The sequence below is a fragment of the Nuphar pumila genome, chromosome 11 (genome assembly GCF_984573655.1).
Source record: "Nuphar pumila chromosome 11, dmNupPumi1.hap1.1, whole genome shotgun sequence".
Lineage (NCBI taxonomy): Eukaryota > Viridiplantae > Streptophyta > Magnoliopsida > Nymphaeales > Nymphaeaceae > Nuphar > Nuphar pumila.
Genome location: NC_143259.1, coordinates 21,511,267 through 21,536,856, shown reverse-complemented (window position 1 = coordinate 21,536,856; position 25,590 = coordinate 21,511,267). Strand labels below are relative to the sequence as shown.

The 25,590-nt window shown below is 40.0% G+C and overlaps 1 protein-coding gene across 3 annotated transcripts in view; it reads right to left on the bottom strand.

The window, feature by feature from the left end:
- The window catches only part of LOC149822172 (pleckstrin homology (PH) domain-containing protein), a 348,671-nt gene that overhangs the window by 34,010 nt on the left and 289,071 nt on the right, over positions 1-25,590 (bottom strand). For 2 of the 3 annotated variants that reach the window (XM_089980112.1, XM_089980113.1), the window contains exons 53-54: positions 9,653-9,831; positions 9,048-9,554 (exon numbers count right to left, since the gene is read on the bottom strand). In XM_089980112.1, coding sequence (XP_089836238.1) covers positions 9,048-9,554; positions 9,653-9,831 — 686 coding nt within the window. Of the gene's footprint in view, positions 1-2,050; positions 2,203-9,047; positions 9,555-9,652; positions 9,832-25,590 lie in introns of those variants that run through there. The other variant, XM_089980114.1, reaches the window with a different exon arrangement.

Below are 25,590 nucleotides of genomic sequence, written 5' to 3'. Positions count from 1 at the left end.
TTTAGCCGGAGTCGATTTTATATTTTGACTTTTGACTTATTGATTTAATTAATGAAATTCGATTTATTATTTTAAATTGAATCTATGCATAGAATGGTTTGTGGTATGGTTATATTAAATTTGTGATGTACCTTGGGTCCTTGAGAGGTTTTCTGTAATTGTTTAAAAAAAATCCACTATTTTTTGAGAGGCAGTTGGGGTCATTATAACTGGAGATGAATGTAAGCTCCTACAATTGATTTCTTATTCTAGTAACGCAAATGCTATAACTGGTGATGAAACTCGACACCCTATCACAGATATTGGAAGTGTTTTAATTCCTTTGTCAATCCTCTTAACCTTTCTAATGTCTTCTTAGTTTCCAACATAAAAAAGAATTGTCTCGGTTTCCAAACTAGTTGATGATTCAAATTCATGTGTTGTTTTCACACCTCTTGTTTATGTTAAGGATCTTCACATGGAGAAGACATTTGCTGAGGGAGAACATGTGGGAAACATGTATCTTTAAAGATGATCTATCACAAAAGCATGTTATTCATGTTTCGAAGCCCGAATTGCAGTCCAAGATATCTTGTCTTTTGAACGTATCTGAGAAAAATAAGTCGATTGTTTGGCATAGTCATTTGGGTCATTGTAGTCGGTCATTTATTGAAAGGTTGGTTTCTAATGGCCTTATTCCTAAGTCTAGTTTAAGTTCTGAAGCAAGTAATGTTATTTGTCCTTGTTGTCAATTATAAGTCATGTACTTCCTTTCAATATTTTGAATAAAAGGGTTTCAAAACTTTTTGACATTATTTATTCTAATGTTTGGGGTCCTGTACCCATTGCTTCATCCACTCGCAGTTGATATTATGTTTCTTTTATTGACAGTTTCTCTCGATTCACGTGGATGCTGTTTATGAAACAAAAAAGTGAAGTGTTTCAAATCTTTCAGAAATAACATGCTTTAGTCAGAAATCAATTTTTCAGAAATAACATGCTTGGTCCTGCCTCGTTTGGGGGCTACACCCAGCTCGACATAATAGTCGACCCTCTGTCCCTCCGTCCCTTTTTCTAGTTGCTCTTGAACAACAATAGCTCATAGTGTTGCTGCTGTCTCGAGCTTGGTCGACCCAAGCAAAACTCGACTATCACCGAGCGCAGCCTGGGATGGTCCAATACCCTAGGCTGACTCATGCGCACCAAATATCAAATCGGTTCCTTGCCAAACCAACTTCTTATGCCTTGTTACGCTCGGCTCAACTTGCTAGCAAAGCCAACTTGATTTCTTGTACCGAGCTCGGCTCAGTACGATCGGCTCAAACTTGGTTCGGGTTTGACCCCTGCGACGCAATGTCGCCTCGTCCGCTAAAATAAGGTTTTAACATCATTCTTTATGCAACACAATAGAATCCTTTTTAGCGCTCCACATCAACACAACAGACGAGACACGTTTACCGAGGCACGAGCCTTTAAGAACCTATGCTCGAAATCGGCAAAGATTCGAACCATCTCCAAGGTAGAGAAAACTTGCATACGAGAATAATGTCAGGATACTTCTAACTTATACGTATTATATATATATCTTTAACTCAAGGATAGTTTTGACTATTCTTATCTATTTTAAATTACTGTCATTTACTTTATCGTCGCACTATAATGTGCACAAGCTCCAGCTTTCTGCAATTTATTTAGCTCGATGTGTGGTTTCACACATCGAGCTCAGCTTTATGTCATTTACTTTGCCGCCATGCTATAATGTGCACAGGGTCCTGCTTACGCAATTTACTTAGCCCGATGTACGATTTCGTACACCGGACATCGCTTACGCAATTTATTTAGCTCGATGTGTGGTTTCACACATTTGGTGTAACGACCCCAATCCATACCCTTTAAAAATGCGGATTTTTTTTTTTTCTAAGAGTTGCGGAAACCTTCCCAGAGATCTGGGGTCCTCACAGTTCCACTTTCCATTGGATAGCCCATCCACCACAAATGAAGTTGCAATTATCATCCATATCAACCAACTAAAACTCTTTTATTAATGAGTAAGGAAATTTCAAAGATAAGGTTTTCTTCAACTGAAAGTAAAGCAGCAATTGCAGAAATTGAAAGAACTGAAAGACAAACGAAAGAGCCACAATATCCTCTACTGAAGCTGACAAGCCCAAGTATAACTCATCCATCCCCAGATGCATGTCCAACCTCACTGTTCACCATGACCTGTGAAAAACCAACAAAGTAGGGTGTCAGAACCGAAATTCTGAGCACAACTACTTCTAAAGAAACCAGGTGAGAGAAAGAACATGGATAAGATTTCATGCAGTGATTTGAGTGAGTGCAGATATAAAATTTTTTTTGCAACATTTAACTATCTATAACTACAAATAATTGCATTTACTCACCAGTCAATAACAGTAAACAGTGTCATATATCAATAACTAAATGATCAAACCTTTCAGCATGACTTCACAAAGTAAAGCGTATGCTGCCACCAAATGATGTCATGATATCAAGAATGATTCAAACATGCATGATCTAATGCATAACAGAAAAATGCATGATTTTATGCAATGCATGATTTCTTCTGTTATCTTTCATTTAAGTTTCATCTTTCCATATGCATGCCCTATTAGATGCACACATCTTTAAGTTCCTCTTTTTAATTACAGTGGCCCGCGGATACACCAAACGGGTACAATCCCCGAGGTCAAGTAAGTTCCCAGGGTAGCTTAACACACAATTTGTATTTTATTACTGGGTTCCAACTTAGCCCTCGACCGATATCAGGAAACAACACCATCCATCGGAACATTAGACCTCCACATCTAATGTCGGGGACACAAGGGACACCCACGCCCACAAGTGTCACTTCCTTGGTATCATAAACTCACAGCTGTGACTAACACACCACTCCCGGGTAAAGTGGCGGGTTCTCCCTAAAACCGTGGCCAGGAGAAGAACCACAATATCGAGTTCAGGGGCAACAACGCACACGGAGTTTTTGTATCCTCACAGTCTCCCCAAGACCGGATATCTAAGATTCTCATACTCCAGATGAGATATCCCAGAATGTATATTACACTGTTCTTATTCATTATTTTTATTTAAAGTTCATTCTTTAAGTTTGCCACACATATGCAAAAGTAAAGTGAAAACCCCGCATCCTCCCTTGCAGGGACCCATTCGGGACTCCAGCCCGTGTAAACACAAAAAACAGTGTAGTAAAGTGTCAAACCATCTTGTGTGGTTTAAGTGATGCTTTTAAACAAACATATATAAAAGAAAGCCAAACTCACGGCTCTCCAGGCCGGTGATGGTCCAATTTGGCCATCGGTACATCACGTAATAAAACCAAATTAATGATAAATTTACAACATTAGGCCAAAATGCCAAAAGCATATATATCCATGCCAATATAAACTCAAACATGTATGCATGTCATAATTCATTCATATGCATTTTCAATATGTGTGTGTTACCTACATCACATATGGGTCTTAACCAACCTGTGGTTTCTTTAAGTGTGTGAGTGTACATGTACCATTTCACATATAAATCAAGTGTACATGTTCAAGAAGACTTACTAATAATTGAATCATGCTCACACTCATGTGTACTATAGTCATAACAGTCAAGTGAAAACATAAATCTCCACGACAAGTGTATCCAACTGCGCATCCATATAAGCCAATATAACCATGGACATGAAACAACAACACTCATAAGCATGGTTTCAAAGATTCATGTGCAAGGATTCCCATATTTATACCAAAATGTATGTTGTCATCCCTTGATAAATTTTATTATATCATGTGAACACCCATGCATGTAGATTCAAGCAATAAAGCATTAGTTTCATGATTACTCATGCCCATGAAATCAACTAGACAACGATATCTGAATCAAGCACAACAAATCAAGTCTAAGCATATTAGCATTTTCATTCACCCGTATGCAAATAACCAGGTCTAACACAATTAGCTAGTATTATGCAAAAATTAAAGTGCTAAGCTAAGCTTCCATATGAGCCATACTATACATGAACAAGGGTTCAATCGACCCGTCATTTGTCCACAAGCATGGACAGTTTAGGAAATGTCATCTACCATATTTTCCTTTGTAAAAATATAGTCCAGCACCATTCGGCTGGGCTTGGCAGGGTTCCACACAACCCATGATCTTATGCTATCCTTCCACTCAATACTTATAACAAAACAACAAGACTAAAATTGTCAAAAACTGCACAATGGTCGTGCTAACTGGTTCTAACGCTAGTCAAAATAGACATTTCAGCTAGCCATTTCTTTGTCATTAAAAGATCAACAATCATATTTCTGCATCATCAACAGTTAAAAGGAAACATTCACAGCTAGTACTCCTAAATCAGCTGAGTTTCTTTCCTTTCCCTTTTCAACTGATGGAAAGCTTTTTCAGCAAGTTCAAATGAAGCTTAAGAGAAAATATACAATATTTCTGAAAACTTTGACTTTAGTATGCTAAGAGGTATGCTTCCAAATAAGTTCCAAGAGTGTATTTTACAACTACTTAATTTGTTGTGAAAGAGATGCATGGTTGGAAACAGTACTGCAAGAAGCCAAAAATGCAATGCAAGCATAATAGTTTTTCTTTAATATTGACACTTAGTATAAAGTCATTGATTAAGACTACTGTAGTCAAATGAACACTTATAAAAGAATTTCTATACATAAAATGACTTATAGTTTATTTACAAAAATATACACAGCAACATTATGGATTTGATATCAAAAGCATTGAATGCACATGGTCTAGCTAATAGCAAGCCTGAGCGTAACCCATATGGTCTTGAGAACGTCTAATATATGTATCTTTACAAAGAAAAATGCAAGTCATAATTCATAACTCTAGTAAGACCATATCTGCCTAAGATAAAATTTCAATACCTGAGACAGACCATTAACAACTTAAGAGCAATCTTTGAGTCATAACCTAAGAAATGCTCAAATTCCAAAGACAGAGGATGCAACAACCAATAAACCCCCTTTATATAAGAAAAATAGAAATCTCACATCCCCTTCAGACAACGTACATATAAGATTAAGAGTGAAATCACACAGCCTGTGGTCCAGTTCTTGTATATATATATCTTAATCAACATTAACTATGCAAAATCATAAAGAACGTCTAAATGGAAAACACAGATGTGGAATTTACTCATGCAGTTCATCAAGAAACAGGGTAAACTTTAATATATTAATGCTAACAAAACTGCAGACTCCATTTCCATTTGTTTCAATAGAGATTCGGTTTTAAGGATTATCAAATTCAAATCAATGAAATGGGTACATGAAATAGCACAGGATCAGTTTTGTATATACAATCTTTCAAACACCCATCCATAAACATCGGTTCACATGGAATCAACAATGCATGTGAATCATTTTAAAACAATCGATGCCTAGCATAAACCAACAACTCATAAAATTATTACCAATTTATTCCCTAAATAAAACTCAAGATTTCTGCAGCAAATAACGTTGAAACTGGGCATCCTGCTGAAACAAAAATTAATTGAACCAAGATACAAATTCTTCCATATGGTTTAGCACCCAAAATAAGCAAACTCCAATTTCCTCTTTCCCTTTAGTATCTAGGTTATTGGGTCCCAAAACAGAAATCCCCCAAAAATTGGGGTTATCCATTTCAAAGAATCGGAAACCCCACGAATGGGGCTAATTCGATACCACAGCCGAACCCCAAATCGTTTGGGCTAGGGATTTTTTTGCAATGTAGGGTTAGGTAAGAAAATCCCCAAATCGATTTGGGTTGGACTTTGTTTCAATTTAGGGTTAGGTACAGTAAATCCCCAAATCGATTTGGGTTTTTTTTTCGAAATGGGGAAACAACCTAATCCCCGAATCCTCCCCTCAATCCACCCACGGAATCGAACCCATGTTCGATTCCTCACCCCGAGTCCAAGAAGTACCGTACCAGTTTTGAAGCTTTTTCGGCGACCTAAGGCTGGAGGCGCATAGGCACGGTCGACTGGGGGTTGCACCTTGCTGCTGCCGTGACAGGAGTCTCGCCGGAGGTCTGTGATGGCCAAAACTTGCCGACGACCTCCCTGCCTCCAACGCGTGCGCACCGAACGAGAGAGAGCGAGACGAGGGAGAGAGAGATGAGGCTGAGTGAAGAGGGCGAGACCCCCTCTCCACTCCCCTCCTTTATCGGCCCCAGGCCCCTCCTTTTTCGCCGAGATGGGGGAGGTCGGTTACGGCCTGCGTAACCCCCCTGCCCCCCTTCCATATCCTGCAAGGGTTCTATCGGGCAACCCTTATCGGGTTGCCCCTTTTATAAAGAACTCGGGTCCGGGTCCGAACCCGTGACCCGCAATGCTGGGTCCATTTTAATAATGGACCCGGTTCGCCCATGAGTGCCGGATCCTCAGTTGAATTCGTGGATCCAATTGTGGGTCCGACCCTCCATACTAACTTTATTTATTTTTTTCTTCTTTTAATTACTATTAATTATTTATTAAATTTGGAATTTAATATTATACATATAATTTAACCCTCATTAATATGGATTCGTAAGTTGGATCCAGATGGATCCAACTATGGATCCTCGAATTCGCTTAATATATACATATATATGTATATTTCTATTTTATTAATAATATTAATATTATTTATTTATGAGTATACACACATATATATATATATATATATATTTAGATATATATAAATATATACATATGTATATGGATCCGGTATGTGGATCCCATACCCATCTACGCACCCCAATTGAATGATTATTCTCCGAATTATTAAATAAATTAAAAATTATTGTACTTATACGTATATATCAAATTTACGAAGTAAATGTATGCGGAAAACCCCTTTATGGGTCCTGGATCTGTAATTTGGATCTAGGCCCAATTTGCATAATTTGAAATATTTTATAATAAAAATTTCGGGTTTTACATTTGGCCTTACTTTATGTCATTTACTTTGCCGCTGCGCTATAATGTGCACAAACTTATGCTTTACTTTATATGTATTCTATATACATATATAATTTTATAAAGTATGCAATTTTACGTACTCCTACCTACTTTAGATTACGCTAAGTATATATTTAAAGACGCAAATTTGCGCATCCTCGCCGAATCTCAATTTTTAAAAGATTTCACATACCAGATTTCAAGCTCGCATTTTCCGATGTCTCGAAAACAAAACAAGTGTTTTGTGTTGGCATATTTGCAACTAAGTTTTCCTCCTTGAACCAACATAACAAAAAGGCTTCGACTACGTAGCCCTAGGTGGTATGTACATTCGGTCCTTTTCGGTATCCGAAATGATTCAAATATTCCCCAACGTAAAGCACGTGATATTAAAATTTCCAAATGATGTTTGGGTTTCCTTTTCAAGAAACTAATATCTTTCTCATCATAGTGGTACTATCAAACATGCATGGCATGTTAGTACTATGATGATTGGACTGGAGGTTTATGGTAACCTCGTAGTGCGACAATGCACCATAATTAAAAGAAAATCACATAAATGGAAATGATAGCCTTCACAGGCAAGATGATCGATTTGGTTTAAAAGACCAGAGCATGTAGAATGGGTCGTCAATTAAAGTAAGACCTGACATACCCATTTGTCTCTTTGGTTCTGTCAAGAGAGATGATGAGATGATACAAAAACTTTGATGGACAAGTTGTCAACAACTATGCTCCTCGAGTAGCAATGACTCGGTGTCCCCAGTCATCGGAGTTAGGGGACTGGGCTACCAAATATTATTCTAGGTGGTAGATCTTATTGGGTTCTGCAGAAGTTCGGATGCATCACTTGCCATTTATGCCTTTGGGAATTCTCTCTCGGTCATAGGCCGTTCCTTTAAGAACAGACTCAACTAGTTGTCTGGGGTATCAAAATAGATAAAATAACAAGCCCTCGGATAGTCTCAGTTGTTTCTACGTTTATCCTGTGTGTACCCTCAGGTCAGTTAATTATCAAAACAAGATTACCATGCTCATTTTACTTATTCTGAAACTGCACATCCCGAAAGGAACAACACATATGTTAGTCTTGTTCTGATTTTTTATATCTATGGACCTATCAGGTTTTATAAGTTTGACATGTTTTATGGGATACAGGTGATGATTAGGTTGATGCAACAGACAATGGCGCGATGACGTGATGATATCAAGATCCCACTCTTTCTCTGTCGTTTCGCTCCTGAGCATGTTTTATAATTTGTATAAGGGTTTCTTTTAAATTTCCTCTTTTTGTGTAAACTTTAATTATCAAAAGTCTTGTTTTGAATCTATGTGGTTTCAATGATTGTTTAGAGATACAAATTTATTGTGTAAGAAAAATTCACCTATAATGCGAGCAAAGGTCCGTTGACTTGTTCTTTCAAACACTGTTTTCCACTAAATTGCTATTTTAAACTCTGAAAAATGATTGATTGCAAAGCTTCAAACTTTTCCTAAAAAGTTTACAAGTTCGGAATTCTGGGGCGTTACATTCATGCTCCTTGCTCTCATGTTTTCTTAGAATAGGAGAGCAAACCTCCAAAAAGACATGCAGAAACTGTCCACGATGGGTTCAAATGAATTCTTAATTGGTGAATATAATGACTTGTATATCACCTCTAAGGAAAAGGAAGATGACATGTGAGATAATTTAAAGAATAGTATTTGTGCAAATCGTTGTTGAAAAATCATAAAAGAAAGAGCACCAAGTAGAATCTTAAGAATATGTTACATATCTACTGAAAAAAAGCCAAGAAAAAACCAGAAAAATGTAAGAGAGAAGGCAATATAAATTAGGCTACTATTACATCCAATACAGCTAGGAAATAATATAGTAGTCATTAAAAGAGGATAATGAAATTATTAGTTTCCACATGCAGATATTTGAGTGTTATTCTGTCAGATGTGACAAGTAACCCTGCAAAATGAATGTATTGAATGAAAGGTCAAGAAGAAGAGTGCACTGTGATTATGTCCTAATGTATACATCTTTCAGGTGGTAGCATAGAAGTGAAATCAATTGAAAAAACAAAAGTATATATACCTGCTAGTTGTTCCATTGTCAAAACCAGTTAAGTATGAAACATATACTCTTTCCAGGTATATGTACAAAAGCTCCCTGGGTTTGTGGTCAATCACAGAAACACCAATGATGCCAAATTGAACTGTGAGCTCCAGAGGTGCTGCCTTATTCTGCTTATTGGTTGGACCATATATGTCACCCCACCGCCTACTAGTTGTAGCTAGTTCATTTCTCACTGGTACATAGTCAACAACCCTAGCAACTTTGTTGTCTGAAATTTCTGTTATAAGAAGTTGAATGCAACATGTGTCCCCATCACATGAGATGCAGCTTCCAGGATTATCAATGCTGAATTTATGAAGTGAGACATTGCCTTCACATTGGACTTCAACATCAAGAAGCTTTTGACTGTATGGATCTTCCCATGCAAATTTAGTGGAAGATAAAGGTTGCAACGGAATCCAAGTATCATCACCAAAACCAGACTGACGAACATTAATGAATTTCTGAGGTGTTCTGTTCTCTATCCTGAAAAACACAAAATGATTCCATGTAAGATGCACTCTGCAGAATCATGAAATTGCATTGCTGAATAACAGTAAAAGGACGCACATCAAATTTTGTACCTGATGGGACCAATCATAGACCCCAAACGGAAAACAATTAGGAATCTTGACCCTTCCTCATAGCCACGAATTTCAATCTTCAAAAATTTTCTCTCACCATTGTACACCCTTAATAGTAAGGTCATATCATCTTCCTTAATTTCCAAAGGGAAACACCAATCAGAGTCTTCCAGTCGAACCTATGCCAAATGATAACAATTTCAGCACACACAGATAACTGATGGTCAAGTGAAATCATCCTCAAAATAGTTTATCCACAAAAGTTTGAGCAGAAGCCCAAAATGACCATCTGTATAACAAACATGCGGTGAACAATATGGACTTCTTGAGCCCAACTGACACGAAAATGGTAAATTTAATTGTACACATTGGAGGTACGACAGAGAACCAACTGGGTTTATGTTTGTCTTGTTTACATGGCTGACTGAGTTGATTTGTGCCGAAACTAGCCTTTGGCTTGGACCCCAGGCCTTGTATCAGACAAGGCAACTCAACATCTTGGTGGCAAGATACAAATGCCAATATGAATAAATATAAATATATGTGTGTGTGTGTGTGTGAGCACGCTATATATGCATACATATATAATACATGTACACATATTTTTGTAGGATGTATATAGGGGTTAATATTTGGTGGTATTGTAGGCACGGAACTATATGGAACTATTGAGCTGGAAATCATAGGTATCTTATGGATGTGATTGAAAAGAAGTCGTCATTATGTATATGCCGGACCCGACCCGATTTATATACTGGATCGGGTTCAGACCCAATCAATGTATAATGTAAATTAGCTTGTTATTAAGGGGTATTTCTGTACCCTAGTTTTATATACTCAACATATTAATAGAATGATAGGCGCAACCACAATTGACTGACGCCCTTTCACTGGAACCTCTCTCTCTCTCTCTCTCTCGGTGACAGGTCTGTGTAGAGATCAATGACTCCTTTCTCACATGGTATCAAATCAGCGTGACGTCTGGGAGAGAAGAGCTGCCTCATTTTCATCCTATCAACGTGAAAGTCGACAGGCGCGTGGATCTAACCAAGTCTGGGTGTGAAAAGGTTGATCTCGGTTTCACGGTGACAGACCTCGTTTTGGTTTCACGATGACAGACACATGAATCTGTGAAAAACTCGACCTCCACCTTTAATCTGTGAGAAACTCGATCTCCACGTGAATCTGGAAACGCAAAGTGCAGGTTCCTCTCTCTTTCTGTGAGAAACTCGACCTCCACGTGAATCTGGAAACGTAAAGTGCAGGTTCCTCTCTCTTTGTCAACTTATTCACCTTTAATTTGAAATCATAGATCTGTTTTTATTTCAGATCACTGTGATTCTTCCAATTTTCTATAATCTGCACTTCTGAAATTTCAGTTAATCTCTGCTGTTTCATGGGTTCTGAAATTATTTTTGATCGCATTTTCTGGAAACACAATATTACTTTTTTTTTTCTCTTTCTGTCTGCCGAGTACCACCACGTGAACTTATTTTCTACCATCTGTTAGCCGAGTGTCCTGTTAGTCGAGTGCTCTGTTAGTCGAGACATGCTTCTACCATCTGAAGCTGATTAGCCGAGTCCTCTGTTTTGTTTCTCATACCTAAGTGTCAGTTCAGTTTTTTTCTCAAATGGATTTTACTCATGCGCAGTCATGTCTGTCCTCAAGCTTTCTCGGTCAACTAGTCTTTGAAAAACTGAATAACTTCAATTTCTTAACCCGGAAAAGACAGATCATCCCATTTATAACGAGTCAGGACGTCTCTGGTCATGTTGATGGATCGGTTCCACTGCCTCCAAAATTCATTTCGCAGGAAAAAGCGAACGATAAAGGAGAACAATCTATTGTTCTTCACAAGAATCTAGAATATGTTGCTTGGATGAAGAGGGATCAATCGCTAGTGGCATACATTACTTCAACTCTCTCACAGGAGGTCCTTATTGCCCTTCCTGATGATTGTTCGTGTAATAAATGGCAAAAAAAAAAATGGATCGGGTCGGATCCAGTTTTGGACCCGACCAGGATCCAAAGGGGGGACAGGCGGTCGGGCACCCCGACCGTCTCTCCCGTGCCTCTTAAGGTCGAGGGAAGGGAGGTGAGGGAGGTTCACGAACCCCCCTCCTCACTATCTCTCTCCCTCACCGCCTCTCGATCTCTCTCGTCTCTGCACCCTCTGGAGGCCCCTGTCGACCCGACGCCGACGATGCTGCCGCCGGCGACCACCAGGTACGCACCTCCCCCTCTTTCGTTCGCCACTCTCTCTCCTCTCTACCTCTCCCGTCTCTCTCTCCCTCACCTCTCTCTGTGGTCACGGGAGGGGTTAAATCCCCTCCCTGTGCCCCCTTTTTAGCAGGGGAGGGGCACAACACTCCTCCCTGCCTCTTGTTACGACAGAGGAGGGGTTCGGCCCCCTCCTCTTGGCTGTTCTCCGTTACAGCAGGGGAGGGGCCGAGCCCCTCCTCCCTGCCTCCTGTTACGGCAGAGGAGGGGTTCGGCCCCCTCCTCTCTGCTCCCTCTGTCACGGCAGGGGAGGGGCCGAGCCCCTCCTCCCTGCCTCGTGTTACTGCAGAGGAGGGGTTCGACCCCCTCCTCTCTGCTCCCTCTGTCACGGCAGGGGAGAGGCCAAGCCCCTCCTCCCTGCCTCCTGTTATGGCAGAGGAGGGGCTCGGCCCCCTCCTCTCTGTGCCCTCTATCAAGGCAGGGGAGGGGCCGAGCCCTTCCTCCCTGCCTCCTGTTACGGCAGAGGAGGGGCTCGTCCCCCTCCTCTCTGCTCCCTTTTAGGCAGGGGAGGGGCTAAGCCCCCTCCCTGCCCTTTCGTTTGGCAGGGGAGGGGCTGAGCCCCCCTCCCTGCTTCGTGATACGGTAGGGGAGGGGCTGAGCCCCTCCCTGCTCTTTGTTACGGCAAGGGAGGGGGCCGAGCCCTCCCTGTGCCTCTTTTCTCGTTAGGCAGGGGCATCGCCCCTGCCTTCGCTGTTTTTCGGCAAGTCGGGGCAAGCCCCCTCGCCTCGCTTTTCATTGGCATCGGGCGAGCCTCCGTTCGTTGTTGAAAGGCAACGTGCGGCCTCCTGCTTCCCCCTTAGTGGCTCGCAGGGAAGGGCCTCGCTTCCTTGCTCTCTTGGCTGGCAGGGCGAAGCCTCCCTCGTTGTCTTCTTCGAGCAAGGGTGCGACCCCTTGCCTCCCCGTTGTTCGCTGACAGCATGTCAGCAGGGGCTCGTGGCCCTGCCCCTGCTTCTTGCGCTTATAGCAAGTGCGCATGTGCACAATGCCCCTGCCTTTGCTTCCCTTACGTCAGGACGGTGATAGTGCCCCTGACTTTCTATTTTGGTATTAGCTTGCTAAGATCGTTACTTTTGCAGCTCGTACGACGGATCCTGCTCGCGCTCCGCGACCCGAGCCGCTAATCGCGTACATCCGCGGACGACAGCAAGCTTGCAACTCTCAAAGGTAGGGGAAGATTGCACAGAAGACTTGGACAATTGAATTGAGTTCAATTAACTAAAAAGGACAATTAAATAAATATATATGCATACATATATCATATATATTTATACGAGTACACATTTAACTCAAGGACGCAGTTTCGCAATCCTTGTCATTTACTTTGCCGTTGCGCATCGCGCACAGGTTTTGTGTTGCACTCCTGTTTACAGTTCCTTTACTTTGCCGTTGCGCATTGTGCAAAGGTTCTGCGTTGCACTCCTGCTTACAGTCTTTACTTGCCATCGCGCGTTGTGAGAGGGTTTGCGTTGCACTTCTGCTTACCGCCTTTACTTTGTCGTTGCGCCTAGGCTCTTGCTTTTGCATATGTGTTGGTATTGCATTGCTTTTGCAGATGACGTGCAGGTTCTTGCGCTTTGCGTATGCCTTAAAGGCATCCTCGTGGAGGATGCAAGAGACATCTATCACTCACTCTTGCGACAAGAGTTTAGTTGGGAGCTGGCGATACACCTCCGTTTAAGGAGAGGGATACCTCGGAAGGATCCTGGCTCTTCGTGTGCGCAGTCCTGCAGAGTCGACTTGAGATTTTAGGGAGCTACGCAAAAGCATCAAAGACTACTCCAAATCAAAGCATTTTGAAGGATGTTACTGGCTGACTTTGCTCGCCTTCTTGGCTTATCTCGGGTGATCCCGAATTGGGGGTTCGAGCGAACTTCTTAGCGGGTGTTCTGTTGAGAAACCCGTATCCCGTCTATCGAGGCCGGTATCGAGTCATGCGAGACATGTAGATACCCCAATAGCGGATGTGATTCGAGATAATCACATGCATAATGTTGGCACAAAGTACTGCTGTTTCAAAAGATAAAGTAAAGTTGATAAACTTTACATCTTTGTGAAACACTCTTGTTAAGGCTTCTATTGAGGAGCTATACCCCCTTCATCCTAGAGTACTTATAGTCGTGCACGACACGTCTAGTACTGCGATGATCGGATGAGACGATCGTGCGACCTCGAACAACGCAAAATGCAAAATGCTGTAATCACATAAATGGCCTCACATTCGCCTTCACAGGCAAGATGCTCGAGTGGTTTAAATACCACAACATAGAATGGGTTGTTAGTTAAGCAACCCCTAACGCACCCGTTCGCTTCTGGTTGTCTGTCAAGGGAGAGGACAGATCGGTACAAAAACTCTAATGGACAGGTTGTTAACAACCACCCCACGGGCAAAGATCCGGCCTCCCCAGTCATTGGAGTTAGGGGATAGGGGCTACACAAGTTAGCTCAACATTTTTGCAGAAGTTGGATGCATCCGTGGCACTGCTTTTCAGCCTCTGGGGAATCCTCTCTCGGCTAGTGCCGTCCCCTTTGGAGCGGACTCAACTAGCTATTCGGGTTATCGAAAATACATAGAATAACAGACGCCCGAACTAGTCTCAGTTGTTTCTATGTTTTGCCTGCGCGTACCCGCAGACCAGTAATTATCAAAACATAAGGTCTGTTCACACTGGTCATGGGTCGTGAGATTCACTTGTACTACTGATAAGCTTGCACTACTGATCCACTTGCACTACTGCTTCGCTTGCACTACTGCTTCGCTTGCACTACTAATTCGCTTGCTTGCTCGATAGTTCAGTATGCTACTCATTGAACTGTGCACGCCTGTCAAGGCGTTACTCTAGTTGGTTAAACTGCTTACGCAGTTTTTTGCGGAGTAATAAGGAGTTTCTCATGCTAGTTAAATGCTTATAATAATAGCATTATACCAGTTGCTACATATTAGCATGTGACTTGCTTTATCCCTTGGTTGAACTGTTTGGTGCTTATTGTAGCGTAGCACTTGTTGGCTTGCATCTCTTATGATTGATGTGATTGCATACAGCTCGTAATCTACGAACTGGTGGCAACTAGGATTGATGTGACCGCTTGTCTTATAAGTTGCTTACATAGTGTGATATAACTGTTGCCGTATGATTGCTTATGAATGGCTTGTGATGTAATGGTTTATGCCTTACGATTAATTTAATTACTTGTTGATGGACTGAACCATTTTATGGTAATTATATGTTTTACGAGCATTGTTATGAGTGCTTGTCTTATTCATTTGTTTTGTTTGGCTGACGGGTAGAGTTAGTTACCCTTCGCCCATAGAATCAACTGAATTGCCATATCTGCGCGTTCTCATATGTCGTTTACAGATGCTTTGAGGGCCTATTTGAGGATTGCAATATTCCTTGTGGCAATCATACGATGCGTAGGATTATATGCTTATGCGTGGAGTGATACGATGCATATTGTTGATATACATGCTTGTGCCCATATTGTGGCTACTAACATCGAGAGTAGTAAACTGTTCGGAGCAGTCGATTGTATAGATGCGTGTATCACCGAGTAAGGTGTTTGTCGAGCACCTGATCTCCAAAGGATTATCTGCGAGGGCGTGTATGATCAAGACCAGGTACCCGACTAGAGTGGTAGATTCTCTGTGAGGATGTACACTGTCCACGAACGGGTAGCCGCAAAGACGGTGAACTCCTATGAGGAAGTGTATGGTCCAAGACCAGGTATACCATCTAGGGCGGAATTCCTTGTGAGGTTATACATGTCCCAGACCAAGTGATCCGGGCATTGATCTTGTTGTTCGTATTAGTGGCTATCGACCCCGAGAGGGGTTATTTATGTTGATGCGTGTATCGCAATGATTTTCATTGGATATGGCATCTGTTGGGGACCGGTTTCCCAAAGGTTTCGCTGTGAGGTTATACTTTTCCCAGATCGGGTGACCCGGCTAGACGGAGAGATTCTCTGTGAGGATGTACACTGTCCACGAATGGGTAGCCGCAAAGACGGTGAACTCTTGTGAGGAAGTGTAGGGTCCAAGATCAGGTATACCCTCTAGGGCGGTAATTCCTTGTCCGGTCGTATATCTCTCAGACCGAACGATCCGACGTGGATCTTGTGTTTTCGCTTACCATAAAAAGTTATGGTGAGCTGTGACGATCTTTTGAGATTGTTTGTGATAGCCAACTATGAATTCATAGTTTCGGCTTTCTGTTTTAGCATGATTACGTGCTTGACTAAGGTGTGAGAATCAGATCGTTAGCGATTTGAGTTAGTGATCATGTTTTAGACCTTCTACGGAAGGGTGAGCTTTTTCTGAGAAAGTGCGACGCCTTAGTGCGTCATAACCGGTGACGGTTAGTCGCGTAAGACTTTGAGAGATGAGGATAGATTAAGGTCGTTCAGGACAAAGCGTTGGTTAGAAGTAGTGAGTGACAAACGATGTCCTGATGGTGATTAGATGCAGAGACCTCGTTCTAGGAACGAGGACAAACTTGTTGCGTAGTAGTTCACAGCCTACGATCAATTGAATCGTATGCTGCGTTTGTCAATTGCACTGCTTACTGTTTGCACTACTTGTGCATTCGCACTACTTATTCGCTTGTACTACTTACGCGTTTGCACTATTTACCTCCTTGCATTGCTTACCTGTTTAACTGCATATCTGCTTTAAACTGCGTAACCTACTGAATTAAATATACTTAATTCAGTTTCCTGTTAGTCTCTCTTGTGCACCTACTAGTTTTTCGCGAAACTAACCCATTCTATGGGTACAGGTGATGATTAGGTACTCTACGGGCGATGACGCGATTGCAACATGGCTTCAAGACTTCTTCTTCCTGCTCTTAGCTCGCGTCCTAGACGTTATGGGTTTGTATCGGATTTTCCTTAGGATATCCGAATCTTGCGAGTTTTGGTTCTTTTAGCTAACGTGCCCAAAATTATCAACTTGCCTTATGATTTATCAAAAGAAGAATCTTCCGCTGATTTCATAAACAAACTCTAAAGGAAAGAGATATTTCTAGTCTGTTGCCTATTTTTCTGAAAAGGTACGCAAGTTTGAAATTTGGGGCGTTACAGTTCGGCTAAGGAACTGTGGGATAAGTTAGTTCAAACATATTCACAAATTTCTGAAGCAAGAATTATGTTTCTTAAGCGAGAGTTTCAAATGCTGAAGAAAGATTCCATGTCTATTATGGAATACCTGAACAAAATGAAAGGCATCACAGACCAGCTGGCTATTGTTGGGTGTCTTATCAGTGAAAAAGATAAAGTGCAACAAACCTTGAGTGGATTGGGGCCAGACTATCATGTTATGACGACAACCTTACTATGTTTACCAGAACTTCCAAAGTTTGAAGATCTTCGTGCGAAATTATTGCAATATGAAATGACTCTGAAAGGATCTTACGAAGATACTCATGTAGATTCAAGAACACAAGATGTGCTAGCTATGGGAATGAGTTATGGTCGAGGACGAGAAAGTTCTTTTCGAGGAAAGGGAGGCCAAGGGAGAAATACCTATGGAGGTCGTGGCATACTTCCAACACCAAATATACAAGGACAAAGACCCATTCCCACATGTTTCCTATGCAACAAGAAAGGGAACATTAAAGCAAATTGTTGGTTTAATCCTCAAAACAAAGGGAAAGCTCCACAAGCAGAAGCTTGGAAGGATGAAGAAGTAAAGGAGTTGCTGTTGGCAGCCTTGGCAGGATTGAATATGAAGCAAAATGACAAAGGAATTTGGTATGTCGACTCTGGAGCAGCTACTCATGTCACGGGTGATGCAGGTAAACTCTTGACTCTTACTCCTTATGTTGGTAAGAATAGCATAGTCACAGGAGATGAATCTCATCACTCAATCTCACATATTGGAAATGCCATTATACCCATGTCAAAGTCCTCTCTTAAACTTCCAAGTGTCATCCATGCACCTAATATTCAAAAGAACATTGTTTCTGTCTCAAAACTCGTTGATGATGCTAATGCTTCAGTTGAATTTACTCCCTCTTCTGTTTATGTCAAGGATCTTCGCACGAGGAAGACATTCGCTGAAGGAAAACGATGGGGCAACATATACATCTTTCAAGAAGATCCTTCCTCCATTCATTCCGACTACTCATCCTTGAAGCCTCACCAACGTCAATTTTTTGATCCTGATTTTATATTTACTATTTCTGAATGTAATAAGCCAAGACTTTGGCATAGTCGTCTTGGCCATTGTGGTCACCATTTTATTGAAAAACTTGTCTAGAATAATCTCATTCCTAAGTCAAGTCTGAGTGCAGAGGTCGTTGATACAAAGTGTTCTAGTTGTCATTTATGTAAGTCATATTTTACCTTTTGCTTCCATTAATAAAAGAGCTTCAAGGCCATTTGAGGTCATTTGTTCAGATGTCTGGGGTCCTACCCCAATTACTTCTCTTTTTGGCAGTAAATACTATCTTATTTTCATTGATAGTTACTCACGTTATACTTGGATATTTTTTATGAAGCACAAATCAGAAGTCTTCGGATTGTTCCAGAGACTTCATTCTTTTGTTCAAAATCATTTCTCTACCAACATTCTCAATTTCCAATGTGATGGAGGAGGTGAATTCTCCTCGAGTGACTTTGTTAGTTTCCTTCAACATAATGGGATAAAGAGAAGAGTGTCTTGCCCGCATACACCTCAACAAAATGAGATTGCTGAGAGAAAGCATCAACATATTATTGAGACTGCAATGAGCATGATGCACGGGAGCAATCTCCCTGTATCATTATGGACTGGGGCTTTTCACTCCACAGTTCATGTGATAAATCGACTGCCCATGAGTATCTTAGAAAATAAGGCACCATATTTCTCTCTTTTTGGCATACAACCTGATTATCATGAATTTATTGTTGTTGGGTCTGTTTGCTATGTTCACATTGACAGTTCACTAAGGCACAAGTTCCAAGATAAAGCCTTAAAATGCAGGTTTATAGGATATGCAGAAGACTACAAAGGGTACAAGTGCTATGATCCCCTGAGTAAGCATGTCAAAATATCAAGGAATGTAATTTTCGATGAAATGAACTTTGATGATCAGAATGCTAATTCAACCCTTCATGCTGATAACTCAAGCCCCAACGTTGAGGTATACTACCCATGGTTAAATTCAGAACTCTTTTCCAATGGTAAAGTAGACTGTCCAGCAAATTGCAGTCATAAGGAGACACATGAGGAATCATCCAATGAAACTCAAACGAAAGAGAATGTTACACATGACTTGGAGCCAACAAGGTATAAGGGTGTTGTGTACACCCGACGAGAGAAAGAACCCTCATTCATTTCTTGTACAAGTACGGATCCATCTGATCTCGCTTCACCGATGATGGATATCAGAAGATCCTTACAGATTCGACATCTGCTTGACAGGTGGGTAAGTTATAAAACATTTTCATTGGATTTTCAGTTGTTCTTGACATCCATAAGTAAAGAGGATGAGCCCCTCATGTTCTATCAAGATGCGAGCTCTAGAAGATGGGTAGAAGCAATGAATGAAGAAATGGAGGCCTTACATGAATGTGGGACAAGGGAGATTGTACCTAGACCACTAAACAGAAATGTTGTTGGATCAAAATGGGTGTACAAGATAAAGTATAAACCAGATGGGAGCATCGAAAGGTACAAAGCTAGACTTGTAGACAAGGGATTCACACAAGAGGAAGGCCAAGACTTTGATGAAACTTTTAGTCCTGTAGTTAAAATGAGGACCATTCGCATTGCGTTGAGTCTAGCCATTAAAGATGGATGGACATTGAGCCAGTTGGATGTAAAAAATGCATTTCTGCACGGGGATTTGAAAGAGGAGGTCTACATGGAACAACCCACTGGATATGCAGAACGAGACGCAAAAAAATATGTATGCAAGTTAAAGAGAGCACTCTATGGTTTGAAACAAGCTTCTCGTTCCTGGTTCGAATGTGCATTGAAAAGCATGTTGACATCATTGCAAATTTGGTATGTTATGATTTTTGCATATGATGCATTGATGATCAAAATGAATCATCGTGTGCCTGGTGAGCCTCGAGCTTGGGTTGCTTCACATTTACTTGTTTTTCATGCATCGCAAAAAATAACATTGATATTGTTTTCTATATTACACTGTTCTACATTTTCTACCGGGGGGTGGTTCCTTGATGAACCTCGCATTTGGAAATGTGAATTTGAGGTATTAATTTTGCATGCTAAATTGTAAATTAATGAAATGGATATTAATAATAACTTAAGAAAAAAGAGCGGTATAATGTACCTTTTGAGATGTCTCGGTCGAGAGTACGGGACTTCTGGAGTTGCGGTTTTGGGAAAACCGAAAGAATACAAAAACTTCGTATGCATTGTTGTTGCTCCTGAACCCGATATTGAGGTTCTTTCTCCTGACCACGATTTTAGAAAGAGTTTGCCACTTTACCTGGGAGTGGTGTGCAGACACAACTGTTGTTTTGGTATACCAAGAAAAATGACACTTTGTGGATGCTGATGTTCCTGGTATCCCGACATTAGATACTGATTTCTAATGTTCCGATGGATGGTGTTATTTTCTGATATCGGTCGAGGACTAAGTTTGAAACCCAGTAATAAAATACTTGTGTGCTAAGTTACCTTAGAAACCCTACTTGACCTCGAGAATTCTTACCCGTTTGGTGTATCTGCAAGCAACGGTAATTAAAAAGAGGAACTTAAATTGTGTGCATTTAATAGGGACATGCATATGAAAAGAAAATTCTAATAAGATATACTAACTTATTCATGCATTGCACTGAAGCCATACATATTCCTACTATGCATTAGATCATGCATGTTTACTTGTTCCCTTAACTGTTAAATATTGGTAAATGCATAATGTTGTTCTCTAATGTATGTTAAATGATTGTATTGCTTAAAATGTGATATCTTTTATTTATTAATTGCTTCTCCATGCTTAATAATTGTTCTCTATTGCATGAATGCTTAATTGAATTATGAATTTGTCATAATTGTATCACTCTAAGTTATTGCATAAATTCCTATCTTTATTCTTTATGCTCATTTGTTTTATTAGAGGTACTTGTACTCAAACTTTCGGTTCTGACACCCCTACTTCTATGACTTTTCGTAGCCGCAGGAGATCAGTAAAGTGACTCGCTTATGTAAGAACGACGAGTGCTACACGGTTGCTAGACAGCTTCACAGATAGACAACGTGGCTCTACTTTGCTTTCGTTTCCTTTACGTTTACTTGTTATTGCACTCTGATTCTTTTTATGCAATTGTCTCGAAACTATTATTTTTTAATTAATAAAATTTTGGTTTTCTATGGTGTGGATGATAAATGTAAGATCCTTTGTGGTTGGTTGGTTGGTTATCCAATGGGGAGTGAAACTGTAAAGACCCTGGGTCTCTGAGAATGTTTCCGCAATGGTTCTTTTAAAAAAAAAAATCTGCATTTTCAAGGGGTATGAGTTGGTGTCGTTACAGGTTTGATATCAGAGCCACCACAAAATCTTACACTTTTATCATCTCTTTTTATCATTAATTTTTTTATTTTGGTAAGTGAGCCCGATCCTGAAGTGTTAGTAAGTTGTGCCTTGTGCTCTAGAGCAGTCTCCTTCACTGGTAAAGCTATTTAATACTTTTAGTTAAAGCATGTGAAATTCTAATGAATGATTGCATTCATAGTTTAATTCTCCTTTGGTGTGAATTAATATCCTTGGTGTGACTATATGAATGTATTTGTTCAAGATCAATCTTAAAGGGGAAGGATCGATCAAGGTATAACTTTTTCAATTTTTATGTTTTAGATGTATACTTACACCTATTCAGTATGCTCTAATTTCACGGACGAAATTCTTTTAAGGGGGTAGGGATGTAATATTGTGTATTTTGGTACTTAGTCATTTTATAATTTCGACGAAAATTTGGCTAAGTTTGGCAGAAAAAAAGTTTGAAACTCGATTTTTAGACTGAAGTCTTTGAGTGTGGGCTTGACCCAGGTCTCATCAACAAGGTCGAGACGAGCCAATCGAAGCGTGAGAAATTTTTTTAATTTTGACCTTTAAACTCAAGCGAAATTCAAGTTATTTTTGGGTGAAATTCCCAATTTGATATTAGTGTTATATGTCGATGGATGCGTCTCAGAATTCTGAGCGCATCGATATTTTATTTTCCTCGATTCGGGTTACAGTTGGTACGGAAATTGTGTTTTTCTAAAATTGAGCAGTTTGTCAAAACACATGCGGATTTGGATCAGATTGAATCCAATGCATAAGATCCGAATTATTATGGATTTGGATCTTATGTAGGACCCACTTTAATTTGGATTTAATCTAGATCTTGATCCATTTTTATTTTGGGTATGGGTTTGGATTTTGGATTCGGATCAAGATCCAAATCCATGCCTAATATTTTTATATCTTTAAATTTAATTAGGAGCTTTAAATTGGAGTTAATTAAGTATAAAAAGTCTTCCTAGTCAATTTGATTATTTTTGGAAGCTTTTAAACTATTAATAATTAATAAATACTTAATAATTATTTATTTATTTATTTTTTATTAATTTCGAGATGGTAATGGGGGTTGACTAGGGCTTCCTAAAATGAGCCCTCTTGCTTACCTAAGAGGCCTTGAAGGACTTTTAAGAAAGAAGGTTTGAAAATAAAATATGTAAAATTTTTCAAAGAAGTCAAGTTTTAGGAAATGAAAGTTTTTGAAAAAGGGCAAGAAAGGAGAGGGTCCAAGAGGGAAACCCACCCTCTCCAGCCCATCTAAAGAGGGCTGGAGAAAGGGGGGAGTTGTTAAAATGTACCTATTATATATATATATTCTGTTTATTACATCAATACCCGATAGGGGTATTTTTGTAATTTCACAGTTGTTTTAGAAAACAACTATTTTTTCTTTTTTGAACAAATGTAATTTTTATTTTTTATTTTTTCATTTCTTTTTTTATTATTTTTGAGGACCAAAAGGGGCTCCAACATAGAAGTCGTTGGAGCCCCCAACGGTCACAAATGTGACCGTTGGGGGCTCCCAACGACTCTATGGGAGCCCCCTTTTGGCTCTCCTTTTGAGGCCCTTTGGCACTCCTTTTTCCTCCTCCTTCTCTTGTATAAATAGGGGTGATCCCCTTGTGTATTTTTATCTTGGAGAGCTCCTCTCTCTTTTCAATAAGAGGCTTTGTATATTGTTGCCTTCTTAAAGGCTTGTGCTTGTATTGTCCCTTCGTGGACTTGTGATATTTTCTCTTTTATTCATTGTTGTATGTGCTTGTATGCACTCTTTATATTTCCGCAATATCTCATTACATGGTATCAAAGCCACTCGATTCTTGAAGGAAAGGTGTGGTTCGTGTATCTCTTATTTTGGTGGACATCTTCTCACTTCTTGGCAACATCATGGAGACAAAGATTGATCTTTCTTTCAAACTCAATGGAAAGAACTATATGATGTGGGCATCGGCAATGGAGAATAATCTCAAAGGGAAGAAGCTTTGGGGTTATGTCATGGGGACCGTTCCGGAACCTAAGCTTATGCTCACAAAAATGGAAGAAGATCAAGAAAAAGCTCCTGAGGGGGATGCTCGTCTCAAAGCCATTGAAAATCATCAAAAGGAAGTAGAAGATTGGGAAAGCAATCACGCAAAAATCCTTGCGTGGTTTATGAACAATGTGGAGCTTAAGGTATGTGCTAATATAGCTAAATTTCGTCGAGCCAATGAGGCTTGGTCCTTTATGAGGGGTATGTATACCCAAAAGGATCTTGCAAGAGCATACTTCTTGCAAGAAAAAGTTAGAACCACCAAGCAAGGTGATTCTAGCATTCAAGACTACTATAGTGCCCTTAACCCACTATGGGATGAATTGGCTCTTTTAGAGCCAAAGTGGGTTTCTATGGAAGATGTTGATTTAAGACAAAAACAAATGGAACAAGAGCAATTGTTTCAATTTCTTTTTGGGCTACGCCCCGAATTTGAGCAAGTGAGATCCTCACTTCTCCATAGATCTATTTTTCCTCCTATTGAGGATGCTATTGCCGAAATCACTCAAGAGGAAACAAGGCTTGGCATGAGTAAGCATGTTGATGAAGTCCTTGCCGTATCCAAACCGGGTAACAATGTTAGAACCTATAAGCCTCCTCATTTTGGGAAACAAGGGAACTACAATGGAGGAAGAAAAATGATTGTTTGTCATTATTGCAATGAGCCGGGTCACATTAGACCCATTTGTCCAAAGCTTATGGGAGCCTTCAAGCCTAAAGTAGCCTCTCTTGAAGAAACCACCTCCAAAGAAGATGAAGGCAAAAACAATGACATTAAAGAAACTCTTGGACAAATATCTATGGCTCTCCAACAAATGCTTAAAGTTTCTTCCTCCACATCGGGTGCGGCCATTGCTTCGACATCATCACCCGGTACGTATTCTTGGATCCTTGATTCCGGAGCTTCTTTTCATATGACCCCTCATGAGAATGCACTTAGTGATGTTTGCATCAATTCAAAGGACTCTTGTGTCTCAACGGCCGATGGAACCTTTTTGAAAATTTCAAGTATTGGCTCTTTTAAAGATTCTCAAAATTTTTGTGTTCCAAAAGTAAGAGTTGTTCCCAAATTAAATTTAAACCTTTTTTCGCTTTCTCAAATTGCCGACCATGGATGTGAAATATCTTTCTCATCTAATGGTTGCTTTGTGCAGGATCTCCGGTCCGGGAAGCGGATTGGCCAAGGCCATAGAAAGGGAGACCTCTATTATATGGACCATCTTGATCTCCCTACAAACTTTTTTTGTTCTTATGTCCAAGAAAAAAATATGGAAACTTGGCATAAAAGACTTGGTCATCCAAGTTATTCCAAAATGTATCTCTTTCCTTTTGGAAACAAATTTTGTAAGGAAAAAGAAATTAATTGCAAAGATTGCATTTTTGGAAAAATAAAGTCTATTCCTTTTTCAACTAGATCTTTTTTCTCATCAAGGCCTTTTGAATTGGTGCATTCAGATGTTTGGGGTCCTTCTCCGGTTATGTCTAAAGGGGGTTATTCATATTATGTTACGTTTATTGATGACTTTACTCAGTATGTTTGGATTTATTTCCTTAGTCATAAGTCGGAAGTATTTACTTTCTTTAAAGATTTTCATAAAAATGTTCAAAATCAATTTCAAAGTAACATATCTATTTTAAGATCCGATTCCGGTGGTGAATACTTATCTCACGAATTCCAAAACTATTTAAACCAAAATGGCATTTGTCATCAAAAGTCATGTCCTAGGACTCCTCAACAAAATGGCCTAGCGGAAAGGAAACATAGGCACATTATAGAAACCGCTAGAACATTGCTTGTGTCTAGAAATATTCCAAAAAAATTTTGGGCGGAAGCCGTTCTTACCTCAACCTATCTAATCAATAGAATGCCCTCTTCTAAGTTAAAAAATGCTTCTCCCTATGAGAAACTCTTTAAGTTTTCACCCGATTTTAATCGACTTCGTATTTTTGGTTGCAAATGTTTTGTCCTACTACATAAAAGGGATAAGTTATCTCCCAAAGCAATTGAATGTGTATTTTTTGGATATGGTGAAAATCAAAAAGGGTATAGATGTTATGATTTTAAGAATGATAAACTATATGTTTCAAAAGATGTAACATTTCTCGAAGAAGAAAA